Source organism: Octopus sinensis, linkage group LG24, assembly GCF_006345805.1.
Source record: "Octopus sinensis linkage group LG24, ASM634580v1, whole genome shotgun sequence".
Classification (NCBI taxonomy): domain Eukaryota; kingdom Metazoa; phylum Mollusca; class Cephalopoda; order Octopoda; family Octopodidae; genus Octopus; species Octopus sinensis.
The window spans coordinates 19,833,791-19,852,911 of record NC_043020.1 but is presented as its reverse complement, the minus strand read 5'-3'; the positions used below and the strand labels follow the sequence as shown (position 1 = coordinate 19,852,911).

The window sequence follows — 19,121 nt, the reverse complement described above, 5'->3', positions numbered from 1 at the left end:
CTGTTTCCACACGTATACTCAGCTGGTGGTCAGAAATTAGGTAAAGGCTGACTCGCCAGAGAAAATAACATTCTTCCACTGCTCTAGGAACCAATTCTGTAGGTTTTTTTACTCCACTCTAAATGCTTTGCAACATTTGTTTTTGAAAGTAGTGGTTTTCTGATTGCAGCCCTCCCATGAAATCTGGCTTTGTCAGATTCTGGTGAACAGATTTTGTGGAAACTGGGTTCTGGAGGTGCTCATTAAGCTCTGCAGTAATTTTGGGAGCTATACTTTCGTGATGTTTTCTAACAATTCGCGTAAGAGTCCGATGGTCCCTGTCTGAAAGTTTTGGCTTTCTTCTGGAGTTTTGTTTCGACGAGGAGGTTTTTCCCTCTTTCTCAAAAGCTGTCATTACTTTCGAGACAATACTTCTTGATACACCAAACATTTCAGTCGTTTTCATTATGCTAGTTCCTGCCATATGAGAACCAACAATTTAACCTCTTTGAAAGTCCGACAGATCTGTCATTTTAATGAATTTTAATTACCTATTTCTGATGATATCTGAAAAGAAACAGCAATTTTAGCAAAACATATTAAGCAACACTAAAAATAAATCAAAAACATAAAAATAAAGAAGCTTTTGACGGTTTTATAAACATTTCAGAATTACAATGCTATGATGCTAGGTGTTTCTATTATTTTGTCCAGCCCCTGTATGTATATATATATATATACTCAGGCCTATTCCCCATTTTATTTTTTAGGAGTGGGTAGCCACAACAAGACACACATCAAGTATTCCGTTCAATTTCCAGCTCAAAGCCAAACAGACGATGACAACGATTTGTTTTTCGTTCTAATTTTGGCACAAGGCCAGCAATTTGAGGCTTAGTTTGGTAAAGGAGTTAGTTGATTAGATTGACTCTCCACTGATATTTGATTGGCACTTTATTGACCTCAAAAGAAGATGAACGGTAAAGTTGACATTGGTAGTATTTGAATTCAAAAAGTAAAGAACTTGAAGAAATGCCACTAAGCATTTTGTCCAACATGCTAAGGATTCTGACATCTGATTTAGGCACAAGGCCAGCAATTTCTTTGGGAAGGAGACTAATAGATTCCATTGATCCCAGGACTTGGCTGATGCTTCATTCTATCAACCCTTGGGGGTGGGGGAGCATTTTTTCCTGACATTCTAATGATTTTGTCTGATCCCAGGTTTCTCCCTAGACATCAAGGCTTTAAATTTTGGAGAGGAGAAACAATTGATTGCATTGACCCCTGTAGGTGACTGGAAGAAAGGTAAACTTATCTTTGGTGTGATCTGAATACAAAATGCTGGTGGACATAAACAATACCACAAGGTATTTTGACCATGATTCCATCAATTTGTGCAGTCCAGATTTTTAAAATTCACAGGAGCCCCAAACATTTAGAGAAATGTAAATACAGTCATCACTTGCAAGTGACTATGACTGGTAACACATACCGTGCTATCACTAATTGTTTTCGGTGCTTATGTAGTCACAAGCATACATAGATACTCTCTCAGTCCCTACCACTGACCCAGCTGAGCACCCTACAATGGGGAGAGAAGGTTGCCTCAGTATTTAGTACACATTACAGTAATGTGAGATGAAATGCCTGGCTCAGAGCATAACTGACCATTTGGTTTCATAACTTTATGATCATGTGGAGTCACCTTTGCCTTGCGAATGCAACACAACTAAGTATATCAACCTCACTACTTGACCATTATACATTTTTTTCTTTTTTCCTTGTCACCAAATTTTTTACTATTTATTTCTTTTGTAGTTAAAATCTGTGAAACATCGAGTGATCACACCATTTAGTGAAGGCCCTGACAGACAATACCTAGAACAACTTGCTAAAGACTTTAGCAGCAGTAAACAAGTCACCCCAAAACCTCAAGCCACACCTGTGATCAAGAACAAAATTGGAAGGCGCCGTAGTCGTCATAAAAGTTTTTCCTTCAGTGAATTAAAGACTCCTGAAGCTGTACATAACAATGGATCTCCACTAAAAGACAGTCTTGTGAATAATAATAATGATGAGAATGGTGATGATGACAACAATAATGCTAATAATAACAACAACAACAACAGTAAATATGATAACAATAATGTTGAACATATGCAAAATGAGGTATTTTTTCAAAATTATCTTTATCTAAATTTATTAAGAAAGATAGGATGGTTATTTTAAAGATATATCTGTCCATATCAGGCACAGGCATGGCTGTGTGGTTAAGAAGCTTGCTTCTCTACCTTGTGTCTTGGGTTCACTTCCAGTGTGGCACCTTGAGCAAGTGTCTTCTACTATAGCTCTGGGTCAACCAAAACCTTGTAATTGTATTTGGTTGATAGAAACTGAAAGAATCTTGTTATGTATATATTATGTTATTGATGACACCGAGAAAAAAGTGCTTCTTTTCCACTCACCAAAATGAATGGCACTTTTGCCAGGAGTAACTGATGTCAGCAGACAGTATCCAACAATCATTGGGTGTTTCGACCTTGAACCATAACATGTTACAATTTGGGGGTGAAACTCTCAATGTTCATTGGAGACTGTCTGATGATATCAGTTCCTCCTGGTCAAAGCTCTATGTATGTGTGTGTGTGTACGTTTGTGTGTGTATTTTTATATGTATGTATGAATATATGTATATGTATTTATAAATATGAATTTATATATGTATTTATATATATGTATGCATTTATATGTATATATTATATATATATGCATGCATGTATATGTATGTATGTGTGTATGTATGTAATGCATGTATATCCATGCTAGCATGGAACATGGAGATAAATATTGATGATAACGATTGTGTGTATGAAATCACTAATGATGTATATGATTAAGTTGTTGAATGATTCTATTTCCACTAAATATAAGAAAACTAACATAGACAGACACAATGATGTTAACAATGAAGTTAAATTCCTCTCTAAATGTAGTAAAATTGATGATAGATTCGAATGCTTAGCAAAGAGGGAAGCTTTTATTACTCTAAAAGATCACAAACCTAACTTCAGTAATAAAGCCCGCTTGTAGATTCTTAAACTCAGTGAGGACTGAAATTGAGTTAATAGCTAAGAAAATGCTAAGGAACATTAATATCAGAATCAGAAAGATTAATAGTACTCTCCATTGATTGTGTGGCCCTTTTGATGATAGTCAATAAACAATGCCATTTGCATTCCAGAAATGTGGGCCATCATCTCCCCTGCAAATGAAACGAACTTGACCTTCTTTGGAGCAAGTGAAGAGGGATGTTTTCACTGCATGGATTGTCTCTTTATCTCTGGCTCAAAGTGATGAAGCCAAGACTCATCCTGAGCTAGCAAATGTTCAAGGATATCAGCTAAGATCTGCCTCAAACAATGTCAAATTTTCTTGTGACATGATCAGCCTGGTGCGCTTTTGATCAGGTGTCAGAAGTTGTGGCACCCACTAAGCAGAAACCTTCATCATACCAAGTTCATTGTGCAAAATATTCTCAACTCTCTCATGAGATATGCTACTAGCATTGGGCATTTGATTTATAGTTAGTCACCTGTCATCCATCACCATGTGATGAAAACAATGTTTTCCGCAGTGGTGGCAGTTGCAAGATGTTCAGACATTGGGTCATCTTTAAGACTCTCTCTTCTCCTCCTAAATTCAGTTGCCCACTTTTGCACCGTTGATAAAGCTAGGGTGTCATCCCCTAATATAGCAACCATGTCAGCATGATGGTCCTTGGGGGCTAAACCCTTTTTCTGCTGGCACTCAATAACACCATGATGCCAGATTTTGTTCATTTTGAAGTTGTTACCAGTTTCTTTTGAAGTCTTCTTTGAACTATCAGATATCATTTTACTTGGAAAGAAACAAGACAGTCGTTAATAAAAAGGGTTGAAATTAATGCAAGCAAGATTTCACAGCTCTAGCATCACTCCTTCATAGCCAGCCTATGAAATTCTCAGCCCACCCTCAAATGTGTCAAACTGACTGAATTATCCAGTTCTGTTTATAGTTCTGTTTCTGTGCTCTGCATTCAGTTCCACTAAGCTTAACTTTGCCTTCCATCCTTTTGGAGTTTATAAATAATTCTAATGGAAAGCAGTAGATTTGTAGAATTCTTAGAGTGTCTTGGGGTATGTGTTTCAGCCCTGTGTGTTTTGAGTTCAGCTTCAACCTCTCTGACACAATTAACGACCGGCTTAGGAACTCCTTTAAGCAAGTAGCCAAATGTTTTCAGCAGATCAGTCTTAATGTCAGCATACCAGTTGACAGGAGAGAATAAAAGATGATTTCCAAGTCCCATATCCTCAACAAATGATGTATGTATGCGTGTGTGTGTGTGTGTGTGTGTGTTTGTGTTTGTCTTTTACTGATGCATGTCTGTAGAAGACAATCAGAACAGACCAGCTAAAGCATAATATTAGTATAAATATTCAAACATTTTCTATTGCTAAAAGTGAGGTTAATAATCAGAAAAATTATTATTTTATTATTTTAGAAGTATGTCAGTCCTCATGTTGGAACATTTTATCTTGTTCCTGTGTAATAAAGGGTTTCCTGAATAAGACTGCTTCTAAAGAATTCATTATGATTCTTATGTATTTTTTCTAAATTCACAGGCTGGTGCTTTAAATCACAGTTTTACAGAATCTACAAGCTGTCAGAAGCCAGCAGCTGCTCGTGACAAAGACAATCCTTGGAGCCTAATTTTGTCACCTGTGAAAGTTCCTGACAAAAGTCAAACAGGCTCTACTCGAACGGGCTCTACTCGAACTCCTCCACAACCTCTACCACATCCACCACCACAAACTGTGATAAGTCTGACCAACATCATGGCAGAACAACAAAGTCAATTGCCACAGCAAAAGTAATTACAATCTTTTACATCACATTATTTTTTAATGATGAGTGTTTGTTTGTTTGTGAGGTGGGGTTGTTTGTTTTGCTTTTTTCGTTTAGTCTGAAGTCTAAGTGAGTATCTTTGCATTATTGGCTAAAGAATCACATTTGGATAGAGTAAACAAATGGGTGTGATGAATATCTCTGATATATTGGTCAAGGTATCACTTCTAGAATATTGGTTTAATAGGAAGAATTAGTGCTTTTGGTTTATTACATCAGGCATATTCAATAAGCAGGAGCATCTATGGTGCAATTAGTCAATTAGAATATCACTTGGAATGTTTGACAAATGACTGACTAATTATGGTTTCTTCGTGACAATAGTACACTTGGAATATTAATAAAATGAGAACATCTATAACTTACTAATCAGTCAGAGATTTCAATTTCACATTTTGAATATTTGCTATATTAGAGTGGGAGTATCTGTGGATGAAGAGCCCCTCTTTAGATAATAATAAGATTCCAGAATAACCTCTTCTCAAGGTACACAAAGCTTGGAGATGTATTCTTTTATTCTATTACTTATTTCAATCATTTGACTGTGGCCATGCTAGAGCACTGCCTTGAAGGGTTTTAGTTTAACAAATCAACTCCAAGATTTATTTCTTAAGCCTAGTACTTATTCTATCGGTCTCCTTTGCTGATATGCTAAGTTACAGGGATGTAAACACACCCACACTGATTGTCAAGTGGTGATGAGGGAGAAACACAGGCATAAAAACACATATACACAAATATATATATATATATATATATATATATATATATATATATATATATATATATATATAAAATTAGAAAAAAACCACCTTTTATCAATTCAAAATGAACAATTGAATTACACCATCTAGAAACCAAAGTGATTTCTCTACTCCTATAATCATTTCTTAAATATAGCCGCGAAACACGTGTCGTTTTTCTACCTATTATATACGTTTATATTATTGTTTTTGCAATTTACTTAATCTTTATATTTTATTGTTATTTTAATTTTAACTTTTCTATTATATGTAATTTTCCAGATGGTGTAATTTAATTGTTCATTTTGAATTGATAAAAGGTGTTTTTTTCCTAATTTTTTATATATATATTATATTGTGTGAAATTTGATTTAGTATTTCTAAATTGAATTTTTTTCCTTGTAAGTTTGGATTTTATTCCCTCAAATAATAATTATATATATATATATATATATATCTCCATGTTTGTATGATTGTGTATAGAATAATATATTAATCAATGAAATTCTAACTTAGTCTGATTTTCATGTTTTATTATTTTTTATTTTTACAATTTTACACAACAGTTGTCAATTGTGGAACACTACCGTCACTATATAAACCTGATGATTGTGTAATGCATGAAAGTACTAGTTTATTTCAATATTGTAAAATTGTAAAAATTGCAAAATAATAAAACATGAAAATCAGACTAAGTTAGAATTTCATTGATTAATATGTGTGTGTGTGTGTGTGTGTGTGTGTGTGTGGTAAGTAGCTTGCTTACCAACCACATGGTTCCGGGTTCATTTCCACTGCATGGCACCTTGGGCAAGTGTCTTCTACTATACCCTTGGGCTGACCAAAGCCTTGTGAGTGGATTTGGTAGACGGAAACTGAAAGAAGCCCATCGTATATATGTATGTGTGTGTAAATGTTTGTGTGTCTTTGTTTGTCCCCCAACATCGCTTGACAACTGATGGTAGTGTGTTTACATCCCGTAACTTAGTGGTTTGGCAAAAGAGACTGATGGAATAAGTACTAAGCTTCCAAAGAATAAGTCCTGGGGTCGATTTGCTCGACTAAAGGTGGTGCTCCAGCATGGCCACAGTCAAATGACTGAAACAAGTAAAAGAGTATATATATATATATATATATATAAAGCACCCACTACACTCTCAGAGTGGTTGGCGTTTAGAAGGGCATCCAGCTGTAGAAACTCTGCCAAATCAAGATTGGAGCCTGGTGCAGCCATTTGGTTCGCCAGCCCTCAGTCAAAATCGTCCAACCCATGCTAGCATGGAAAGCAGACGTTAAACGATGATGATGATTATGATATATATATGCGATGGGTTTCTTTCAGTTTTCGTCTAACAGATCCACTCAGAAGGCTTTAGTCAGCCTGAGACTATAATAGAAGACACTTGCCTAAGGCGAAACCGGAACCACACGGTTGGGAAGCAAGCTTCTTACCACACAGCCATGTCCATATATATTTTTTACAAAATGAAATAGGAAGTCCTGATGCTGATGTTGCTATTAAAGGCATAAATGATGAAAAAGAAATAAAAACTTAGATACAATAATACTTTGGCAAGTCTTGGTATTGATTTGAGTATTGTTTGCATATACTAGCTTCATTTTTCTCTCGTCTGTGCATGTTGATAATGTTTGATATTGCTTCATTATTTTTAGGGAGGTAAAGAGTCGGTGCCAGAATCTAAAAGCAGCAAAGTCTGGGAGCCATGAAAATAATAAAAATACTTTCAGGTAAGAATTTCGGATTTTAGTGCTGGAATTATGTATATAAATCATATAAATATGTGAACTGACTCCAAACTGTCTATGATGTTTGATATAAACATGTGGACTAATACATTAATGTATGACAGCTCATATAAACATGTTGCATTTCTGATATATCATATAAGCATGTGTGGTAATGCAGTGTTGTGTAGCATATATCACAAAAACATGTGAACTGACATATAAGCATGTTGGCTGATTTACAGAACAGTGTTTATGTCACCAGACACAAAAGTAATGGAATACTGTCTAAAGTGTTTGCTTCTTAACTTCCTGTTTTAAAGAAAGTCTGTATCATAGAACAAATCTGTTCCATGACACAAACTTCCATCGAAATTTCATGTTAATTTATGTTGCAAACACCTGATTAATAATATCAGTTATTTTAGTTAATTATTCAATATTTTAAAAAGTATTTTACAAAGGCAGTATATTTCAACAGAAGGATTAAGTTTAAAAATAAAGTTTCTATTGATTCCAATCCACTACTGTATATTAGGACATCTCCAAATCTCTGACTATTCAAAGGATCCTTAAGCTTCTAGATCCTTCTTTTCCAGACTGCTCTACTTGGAATCCTTTTAGCCTTCAGTCTGAAGTCACTATTGACTAACCTTCACTAGGGAAGGTCTGCGCATTTATGAGCAACCATGCATCTCACTTTCTGGTGAGAATGTGGTCAATCTGGCTAATATGGACACCAGATTGATAGGTTATCAGGTGACTGGCAGGCTTTCCGAAGCTGCTGTTGCAGATCATAAGGTTTTATTTTGCATCACAGAGCTGCAGTAGCCTCGTTCCCTCCTCATTGCTGGAACTAACTGCATGGCCACCATGCACACTGTCGAAGGCGCGCAAGTGCTACCCAACACGTCCATTGAAGTCACCAGTCATCCACACACACACACACACCACACATTTACTTATGTATATTTATATCTTTATTGTAGTTGGGGCTTAACAAGTTGTAGAAAACAGAAACTTTCAGAGGGATCTAGCTCAATGGAAGCTACATCTCCCACCAGCCCTCCTCCTCCTCCAGTAATTAGTCCCTGGCAGATAAAGAAGGCTCAAGTCAAATCCGATGCTAATCTTCAACTGGTTGACATTGTGAAAGATGAGATAGAGAAATCACAGAACCTTTCTAGAACCCGTAATAAAACCCTCCATTACATTCAGGTAAATATTTCTGTTACCTTTCATTTATTAATTTGGCCAAAGTCAGTTTCAAGTCTAAAGAATTGGTACAGCTGTATTTGTAAAACAAAGACGTGTTTGTGTGCCATGAAGCACAATGAGCAAAGTTTCTTCATATTTTTAGAAGTTGCTGCAAACAAAAGCTTGTGTTTTATCTTTTACTTGTTTCAGTCATTAGACTGTAGCCATGCTGGAACACCACCATGGAGAATTTTAGTTGTACAAATTGATCTTAGTATGTATTTTTATAAGCCTCGTACTTATCCTATCACTCTTTAAGTTACAGGGGCATAAACAAACCAACACTGATTGTCTAGCAGTGATTGGGGATAAACAAAAACACAAAGACACACACACACACATACATACACACAATAGGCTTCTTTCTGTTTCTGTCTATCAAATCCACTCACAGGTCTTTGGTTGGCCCAAGCTATAGAGAAGACACTTTCCCAAGGTACCATGCATGGAAACTGAACCTGGAACCATGTGCTTGAGAAACAAACTTCTTACCACACAGCCACATGTAAATTATTCGATGAATGTTGACGGGCACTGAAACATCATCATCATTTAATGTCTGCTTTTCCATTCTTGCATGGGAGTAAGACAGAATTTGTTGAGGCAGATTTTCTACAACCAGATGCCCTTCTTGTTGCTAACCTTCACCTGTTTCCAAGTAAGGTAATATTTCCCTTTGGCCAAACATGTTTTCTATGGCAGATTAGAAATGAACAATGTCAATTGTGTGACAGTGACTGATCATTTATAACTATCACATGATGTCATGACATGGGTACACACAAATAGAAACACATGCACAATGTATGTGTGTGTGTATATATATATATATATATAAGAGGGAACAGTGAAGATGTTCTGTGAAGAAAGGAGAATTTTATTGAAAGACTAAATCAAATAAAAACCTGATGAGCAATGTAGTTGATGCACACAAAATCATATGTGGCCTCTGACAAATATGCAAATGCATGTAAACCCTCAATGTAATTGTTTCAAGAGAATTCTCATTTCTTCGAAGAAAGGTCATTCTTCAGACATTATAACTCCGTATTCTTCATGGCATAAAAGCCCAGCTTATTTTTCAAATTTTATCAGCTTTTATCAACACAGTGAAAATAATGATTTATTTTATCAGTTGGCAGATATAAGCACCATTCAGCAAACTGTTTATTTGTTAAAATTATAAGCAAAGGCCAATGGCTTGTTTAGGCTCAAAGGCCTGGGTGTGTCTGTCTGGTGAGACATGATATGCTGAAACAACTGTGTTCCAGAATCCTTTGCACCAAGAAACGGAGCTTGTTACAAACACACTGTCATCTTAAGAAGGAGAACTTTATCTCCTCTGACATACACAACAATTAGTTGTATATTTTGCACTTGAATCTGCTTGGACATATTAAGAATAAATATGCAATTATTATTTTTTTTAATAATGTTTTTTACTTTTATGTTTTCATTTCATGTCTACGCAGGCCATTGCTATTTTCCTGGGACTTTTTTTTCTTTCAGTTTTACTGAAATTGGTAACTCTTTTGATACCATCTCACTTGCGACTGCCTCTGGTCCTTATTTAAAAATATTTGTATTCAAATTAAATCTTCATATAGTTTTATCTAAGAATTTTTTACTTGGTTCCAAACATAGAAGTTAATTTTACTAAACTAATCCAAATTCATTCCCCAAATTAATTGAAAAAGACAGTCCAATCCATGCCAGCATTGAAAATGGACATTGAATGGAGATGAAGAGGAGAAAGAGAATGATGATGGTGGTGGTGGTGGTGGCAGCAGCAACTTCTTTCATTTTCCATCAACCAAAGCCACTCACAAGTCTTTGGTCAACTCAAGGTTACAATAGAAGACACTTGCTCAGGGTGCCATGCAGTGGAACTGAACCCAAGCAAACTTCTCAACCACACATCCATATCTGTGCCAAGGATGCTTTATACTGAATGTATAATTATTAATTAATAATATATAATTATTAATTAATTCAGTGTAATAAATATTATTAACTTAGCAATTATAAAAAAAAAAAACCTTTTATGTATACTTTAGTTTCTATTGTGCACTAGTTGTAAAACATGTGTTAGCATGCAGATGCACCCTGCATAGAAGCGGGTGCAGTGGAGATGAGTGTTGACATTTCAGGCATAGCTGTTCTGGAAAGAAATTTAAGTTATATTGGAATGCTGTAGATCAAATTAAACGTGTCCGCGTGCAATGAAGCAAGATAAACAATGTTCCTTCTGATTTTTACTAGTTGGTGCTCACAAAACCTTATCTCAGCAGTTCTGTAAAATTAAGGGTAATGAGTGCTGCCCTTGCTGACCCAGTGGTAAAAAATAAATTTAAATTCCCTAAAACCCTTCTGAATTTTTATAGATTTCGATTTTGGAGTTATTCCCCCTGTCTTCGACCACACTTAATCACTAATGCTATCAAGGTCTTTTTTTCTTCATATTTTTGTTTTCTTACTTGTTTCCATTGTTTTTTTTACTTGTTTCAGTCATTGGACTGCAGCCATGCTGGGGCACCACCTTGCAGGGTTTAGTTGAACAATTCTACTCCAGCACTTAATTTTTTTAAGTCTGATATTTATTCTATCAGTCATTTTGCTGAACTACGAAGTTACTGAGACATAAACCAACACTGGTTGTCAACACAAACACAAAGACAGACACACAAGCACACATACATATGTGCATGTGTGTATATATATATATACACACACATATACAAACATACATACATACATAAGGCTTTAGCACAGTTTCCATTCTTCAAATTCACTTTCAAAAGTATTGGTCTACCTGGTGCCATAGTAGAAGACACTTGCCCAAGGTGCCATGCAGTGGTACTGAACCTGATACCACATGAATGCAAATCGATCTCCTTAACCACAACATGCCTGCACCTAAAGTACAACATCCTTTCAATTCTTCACAACCATTAAAATGAAGTATATGTATATTTTGAGAAACATTTAAATACCTATATATATATATATATAAAGATAAATTAAATAGAGAGATACTATTGACAATCCAATAATTTATTTATATTATAATATTACATAATATACTATGAATATAATATAACATAATATTATATAAATTAACAGTTATTAAAAAAAAAACTATAAAAGGCCAACAAATTTATTCAACTTATGTACATTTTCTGATATACATACATAATAACAGTTCCCTTATATATAACGTCACTTCCGGGTCATGATTTAAAGATAGATGAAATTCCGTGTGAAAGAACGGTTAGATTGTAAAAATTAATTCAAATGTCTCTGTATTACGAGCGTGAACGTTAACTATTCAATCATACATCAATTACAATTAAAAAAAACAACAAAAAACAGTCCAACGGATGATAGAACCAAGCAAGTGCAATCCACAACCATCGAAATTCACTTCATTACATCTCAAACACATACCAGTCGAAACCATTTCATGTCCAAGATAGCCTCTTGTATTGAAAATGTAATTGTTTCTATATTTTTGTTGCTGTTATACATTGGGGAAGACTTAGATACTTAATTATATACATATATATATATATATATATATACACACCTATCTTATTGTTGTATGTTGTGGTGACAAGAGACTATGTTGGACATGATGCATTGCTTCAAATGAAGAATACTTTGAAGGCAATAAAAGTGTAAACATGTAAAGCTAAGTGAATAAAATGATATTGCAAAATTCCGGTTTCTTTTGGGTACCCCCTCATGTGTGTATATATATATATTATATATATATATATATATATATATATATACACACCTATCTTATTGTTGTATGTTGTGGTGACAAGAGACTATGTTGGACATGATGCATTGCTTCAAATGAAGAATACTTTGAAGGCAATAAAAGTGTAAACATGTAAAGCTAAGTGAATAAAATGATATTGCAAAATTCCGGTTTCTTTTGGGTACCCCCTCATGTGTGTATAAATATATATTTATATATATATATATATATATATATATAAGATAAACTTACTTGGAAATGGATGTGTGGCATTCAATCATATAATAATATAAATAATATATAATATATATATATATATATATATATTGGTTCGTGGGAGCAACTGCCTTTCAAAGCCTCATATTGTCATTAAATGCTCGAAATGAGGAGTAGATGGACAGCTGACAACTGATGAAGGGTCCTTCTTTATGTCACTTGTCTTGTTTGCCATTTGGTTCTCTCATTGTTTGCGTACCCAACTTTGTCTTCATATTTCATGTTGTTTACATTTTGTGACGTCCTGTACCCACTTATATATGGGTGGGGATTGGCAAAATCAGTTGGTCATTGGACAAAATACTTTGGGGTATTTAGTTGTGTTTCTTTCTATTCTTATTTTGAATCCTACCAAGGTGGCCAGCAAGAAATGGTGGTTGGTTCTAATAATAGACTGTATCTATTCTTCTAAAATGTGAGTGTGTATATGCAGAAAATTAATATATGTTGGATTTGTCTATTTTGCAGATTGAAGAGAAAGCAATAACAGACCTCATGGCATACTACTTAGACCAGGTATCTTTTGACGAAACCATCAGTGTCGAGAGGGAATATGTCCATATAGAACAGCCATCGTGGAATGTAAACCGCAAACTCCGATACAATGAGACTCTTCTTTCCTCCCTTCCTCACTCGTAGCTATTAGCTGTGAGAAATATAAACTACATATGTATGTGTGTATGTATGTGTGTATTGACAAACCATGTGTGTAATGACAAAATAAGACAACCTCAATATTGTTGGTAATTGAAGACTAAATTTCTTAAATGACACAAGTAAGCATTCTACATCTGTGTCATTTTATATATATGATGTTATATTAGCTATAATCAACACTAATCCTTCATGACAAAGTATAGTAGTGATATCAACTTCGAAATGAACCTGGATCAAGTAAAGTGTATAAAAGTGCAACATATGCTTTTCATTTTTACTTATCTGAGATGAGTTGTTGCCTTTAAATTAGCTAAAGGCTTGGCAAAACTGTTAATGACTGTATATATATATTTTTATTTGTGTATGTATGTGTAAATAAGACAACTTCAATATTGTTGGTAATTGAAAACTAAATTTATTAAATATATTTATGTATTTATATATATATGTATAAATACACCAAATCCAAAAACGAAATGCATATATGCATTTATGTATATATGTGTATATATGAGATTAAATAAATGAGAAGAGAACAGGAATTATGTAATCATCTTCGTTAACTTACAACTGTTTCTGCTGTTAGGGGTGCCCTGCATTTTATAGCAGAAACAACTGTAAGCTGATGAAGCCGTTCTTTTGTCATTTATTCAATTTCATATTACACACTGGTCTTGCATTGCACTTTATTCTGAAGCATATGTATATTGAGTTCTAACACTAGATTATTAATATTGCTATGCCTAAGTGAAACCTTAAAGCATATATATATATATATATATCACCGTGACTGACCAGGCTATCAGATGTTGCTACACATCGCTGGTCACAATGCACTTCGCATTGTTTTAGCCTTCAAATGATGCCACCCCGTTGGTTAAGCGAGCAGGCCAACAGAAGAAAGAGTGAGAGAAAGTTGTAGTGAAAGAGTACAGCAGGGATTGCCACCCACACCCCTGCCGGAGCCTAGTAAAGCTTTTGGCATTTTCACTTAATAAACACTCACAACGCTCGGTCTGGGAGTCGAAACCATGATCCTACGACCGTGGGTCTGCTGCCCTAACCACTGGGCCATTGCGCTTCCACATATATATATTTATAATGTATGTATGTAACTTTTTAGGCTAATGGGTATATGTCAATTGGTGTGTTGAGTAAAGCATGTTCACAGTTTGGACTGCCTGGTGTCATCCACAGTTGGAGTATATATCTGCTGAATCTACATCAGGAACTCCACAATGTTAGCTGAGATAATGGTAACTGATGAAGGAAACAGAAGATAGATTTAGCAGTAGCCTTTATTCAGTTCAATGATTGTTTTGACCCATCCTGCAACTGTCCGTTATGGATTTGATTTTGTGCATCTAATAGTGTTGCATCAATCTGTGCAGTTTGTATCTCATCAGGTATATTTGGCGGGACATCCCCTTCTTTATGTATTTAGATGTATATACATAGGAGAAATTACAATAAACACAAGTCTGTATCATTTGCTCCCGTGTACATTTCACTGTTGTGGTTGTTTGAAGCTCTGCATTGGATATTCTAGGTGCAATTTGATGTTTAACCACAATGGACCTCTCTAAGTAAATACAATAAAGTGTTCTCCAGTGATCTGTTGTGGTTAAGTATCCAATTGTTCTTGAAACATCAAATGCAGAGTTCCAAACAACACAAGGGTGAAATGTATGTAGGAATAGATTATATGAACTGGTGCTTATTATAATTTCTTCTACATTTGCTTTGTATATCACAACTAGCATACTGCTAAGTATAGTAGTAGCTTAACCACTATACTGGAAGCCGACTGGACAATGGTAATCTACATGGAGCTCTAAACTTAATGGTAACTGTCGTACATCTATTTCTACACACAAAATACACTATGTATATACATATATGTGTGCGTATATTTTTCCAAAGAATTGTTTCATCATGTACTACTTTTCTTATGTTTTAAATTTACCTCCCACCATACGGACATAACATTTGCACTCAATATCTAAGGAAAGTGTTTGAAATAGCATCTGATTTAATCCTCCATTCTCATTAAATGTTGAATCTAATGTGGCAAAATTTTCTTAGACTTTATAAATAAACGATTCCCTGTTAACCAGCATTACAAAAAAAAATTTTAACAGAAATGACACAAAGGAAGTTATTGTTGTATCGTCAATAGGAAAAACTAAACGACAATGTAACGCAACTAAACCAACAAAACTAAATTGCACACTCTTTAAGCTTGTCCTGAAATACTAAAGCAATGATATGGATCAAAGATTTCTTCTGAAAAAATTAAACTCAGAGACAGAGCATAAAAATTATGCTGAAACCTTGATGGATAAATTTAAAATATGATAATGTCACAGTACAGAAAAATAGAAAAATACATTTTCTTCAGTAATTAACAATTTCTGTAAGTATTTAAATATCTTCAGAAGGTAATTCATCTTGATTAATGAAAAAGTAAAAACAGAATTACTATGCTCCCTTACACTGTTTTCTTGATGCAGCTGCAGGCAGAAGTTGATATCCCTATTTTACTTTCAATTGTTGGTGCTAAAACCATTCTTCGTTGTTCATTTGATGACTGCTACCAGAAGACACCTCTTCTGCTGTATGAAACTACAATTAATGTTGACCATAATTATTATAACAAAATAAATATATCACCTTTCTATACATAATTGAGTTCACTTGTTTATGAGAGTACATTTTATATATATATATATAAAATGTGTGTATGTATATATATATATATATATACACACACATGTTATATATATACGAATATGTGTGTCTGTGTGTAAGCAATAAAACTACTTGTTTTTATTGTGTACGTGACTTGTGGTTCAGTGTTTGGCTAAGTATATGTGTTTGCATACACACATTACTGTATATGTATGTGTACTCGTGGTTGTTCATATATTTCTTCCCCCTTGTACACTCTTACAAACCTCCATCCACACACCCTCCTAGTGTCTCTGTCCCCTATCACTACCACTCGCTTCATACCCTGAGGTGCTATCTGAATACCTTATCTCCACTACATTTCTCTTTAGAGATATTACTGATTCATCCTCACTCTCTCCTTTAAATATGAGTAACCTGGTATACCTCTTCAACAAGCTCTAGCTCTACCCTAACCTCTCTTCTCTTACACTTTAACCTCCCATAAGGATGCACTCCCAACTCCCTTCACAGGATTTGCAGACTTGCAAGCTGCATGGTGGGTGATCTCAACAGTGTTGGTGACATGAAAGAAGTACCCAGTACATACTGTAGAGTGGTTGGTGTTAAGAAGGGCATCTAGTTGTAGAAATCATGCCAAGGCAAACACTGGAACATGGTGTAGTCTTTAGACCCATGGGATCCTTGTCAAACTGTCCAGCATGGAACATGGATGTTGAATGATGATGATGATGATTGTATTTGCTGGCATATAAGATACACTTTTTTTTTCATTTTTAAACGTATTCAAAAATTGCCTTGCATCTAATATGACCATTTTACAGATAGGAAACCAAGCATCATAGGCTAGAAATCTGGGTTAGCATAAGCCTGCAAGGTACAATAACTGTTACTTCTAATAAGATATCAAAAGCAAGCAAATATATATCATAGTCTGTTAGCACAAAATTTATCTTTTTCCACAAAATATACTTGTAAAATATGAGTGCATCTTATTCATTAGCAAATACAGCATTTGTTTTTGTATGTATGTAAAGTTTGTGTGTGTATGCATGCATACATTTGTTTGTGGGTATTTATATGTATATCTGTTTATTGTTGTGCTAAATTAAGTTTAAGTAACATCTCTTTTCTCTTTCAATATTTTATTTCATCTTTGTTCCTGATGAAGGACAGGTGTCTGAATCATTGAATTTTCCTCTCTTCTTTTCTGTGTAAAAATTATTTTCCATGTAGTCTTGTTTGTTGTCTTTTATTTCTAAAACATTTTTTCAGATATGTTTATTTACCTATATGTTTGTGCATATTTTTGTATATGTATAGGTGCAAGCATGGCTGTGTGATTAAGAAGCTTGCTTTGAGTTCAATTACATGATATTTGAGTTCAGTTGCATGATGTTCAGCAAGTGCATTCTACAATAGCCTCTTGCTGAGAAATGTCTTGTGAATGAAATTTGGTTGATGGAAACAGTGCAGAATTCAATCCTGTGACAGGAAGAGCATCATGCTTTAAAATCCGACATGAAATTGTCCCCAATCAACACATACAAACACAAGAAAACGGACATTGAATGAATGAAAGAATAATTGCCAATATTGTCAGAGTATAGGAGAAAATACCTTGTGATATTTTGTTCTGATTCTTTATACTCTGAGTTCAAATTCTACTAAGGTCAACTTTGATGTTCATCCCTTCAGGGTTGATAAAATAAAGTAGCAGTCTTGAGCAGTGGATTGGAAGGATTGTTTGAATGTGAGATGAGATGCCTAGTGGTATTTTGTCCAGCTTTTTGTGTTCTGAGTTTCTTGGTTGGTAAACTTACTCCTTCACCTGGTCCTTGGGTGCTTCAAGCAGAGTCTAATGCAAGCATTCAGCCCATGTCTCCAATTTGGGGATAACATCCTCCTACCAGTCTCAGAGAACCAGAATAACAGGGATACAATTGTTACCCTCTCCTACCTAATTATAGCTGTAAAAAAAGACTCAAACAGGCACAGGTGTGACTGTAGTAAGAAGTTTTCATCCTAGTCATGCAGTCTTGGGTTCAGTCCCTCTGCATAGCACCTTCTACTACAGACCAAAGTGACCAAAACCTTGTGAGTATATTTGGTAGGCAAAAACTGAAAGAAGCTGGTTTTTTGTGTGTGTATGTATATACTGAGTTTGTGTTTGTCCTTCATGACCAATGTTGGTTTGATTTTGTCCCCATAGCTTAGGAGTTTGGCAAAAGGGACTGATAGCATAAGTACCAGGTTTAAAAAAGTAAGTGCTGAGGTTGATTCATTAAAATAAAAATTCGTCAAGGCAGTGCCTTATATTATATAGTTCTGCTGAGCGAGACATGTCGCAAGATTCACAAACAACAGGTTGGACTGTGCAGATAGAGAGTGGTAGCCAAGAGATTGGAAAAGGCAACTAAGAAGTGATCTCTACAGTGATTGGAAGACAATTTAGTAAAATAATTTGGGCCAAGATGGCTGAGAATGGTGCAATCAAGAAAGAATGGGAAGCACATTGTGACCAATAGTGTATAAGAACTTCTGAAAGTTTAGTCAATACAAGTGATAAATCTTTTGCTTGTTTCAGTCCCTTCCCTGAAACTGTTGGCCTTGTGCCTAAATTTGAAACCAGCATTATACAGACTTCAGTGTTATATATCTGTCAACTACTAACTAACCAGAATAGACTAAAACTCATTAAAATGAAATATTTCCAGAAAAGAAAATCAAAGAGGTTAGTGGTGGAAGGAGGGGTTTAAATTGAAATTCATTATTTCAGTTATTGGTCTATGGCCATGCTGGGGCACTGCTTTGAAAGATTTAGCTAAACAAATCAACCCCAGGTACTTATTTTTAAGCCTGATACTTATTCAAGTGGTTCCTTTTTGCCAAACTACTAGATTACAGGGAGGTAAACAAACCAACTTTGGTTGTCAAGCAGTGGTGGGACACAAACTCAAAGGCACACTGTTGTATACATATATCCAGGGTGAACTGGAGACAGGTGAAAATGCTTATTTTCAATAATTCCTTTCAACAACATAAAATGAATAACACTT

The 19,121-nt window shown here is 34.9% G+C and overlaps 1 protein-coding gene across 1 annotated transcript in view; it reads left to right on the top strand.

The window, feature by feature from the left end:
* Nucleotides 1–13,816, top strand: part of LOC115223997 (inhibitor of Bruton tyrosine kinase) — a 51,116-nt gene extending 37,300 nt beyond the window's left edge. Inside the window, exons 20-24 of the mRNA XM_029794779.2 lie at nt 1,801–2,151; nt 4,644–4,891; nt 7,344–7,418; nt 8,405–8,633; nt 13,183–13,816. Of these exons, the coding sequence (XP_029650639.1) occupies nt 1,801–2,151; nt 4,644–4,891; nt 7,344–7,418; nt 8,405–8,633; nt 13,183–13,353 (1,074 nt within the window). The 3' untranslated portion in view covers nt 13,354–13,816. The remainder of the gene's footprint in view (nt 1–1,800; nt 2,152–4,643; nt 4,892–7,343; nt 7,419–8,404; nt 8,634–13,182) is intronic.
* Nucleotides 13,817–19,121: the final 5,305 nt, after the last annotated feature.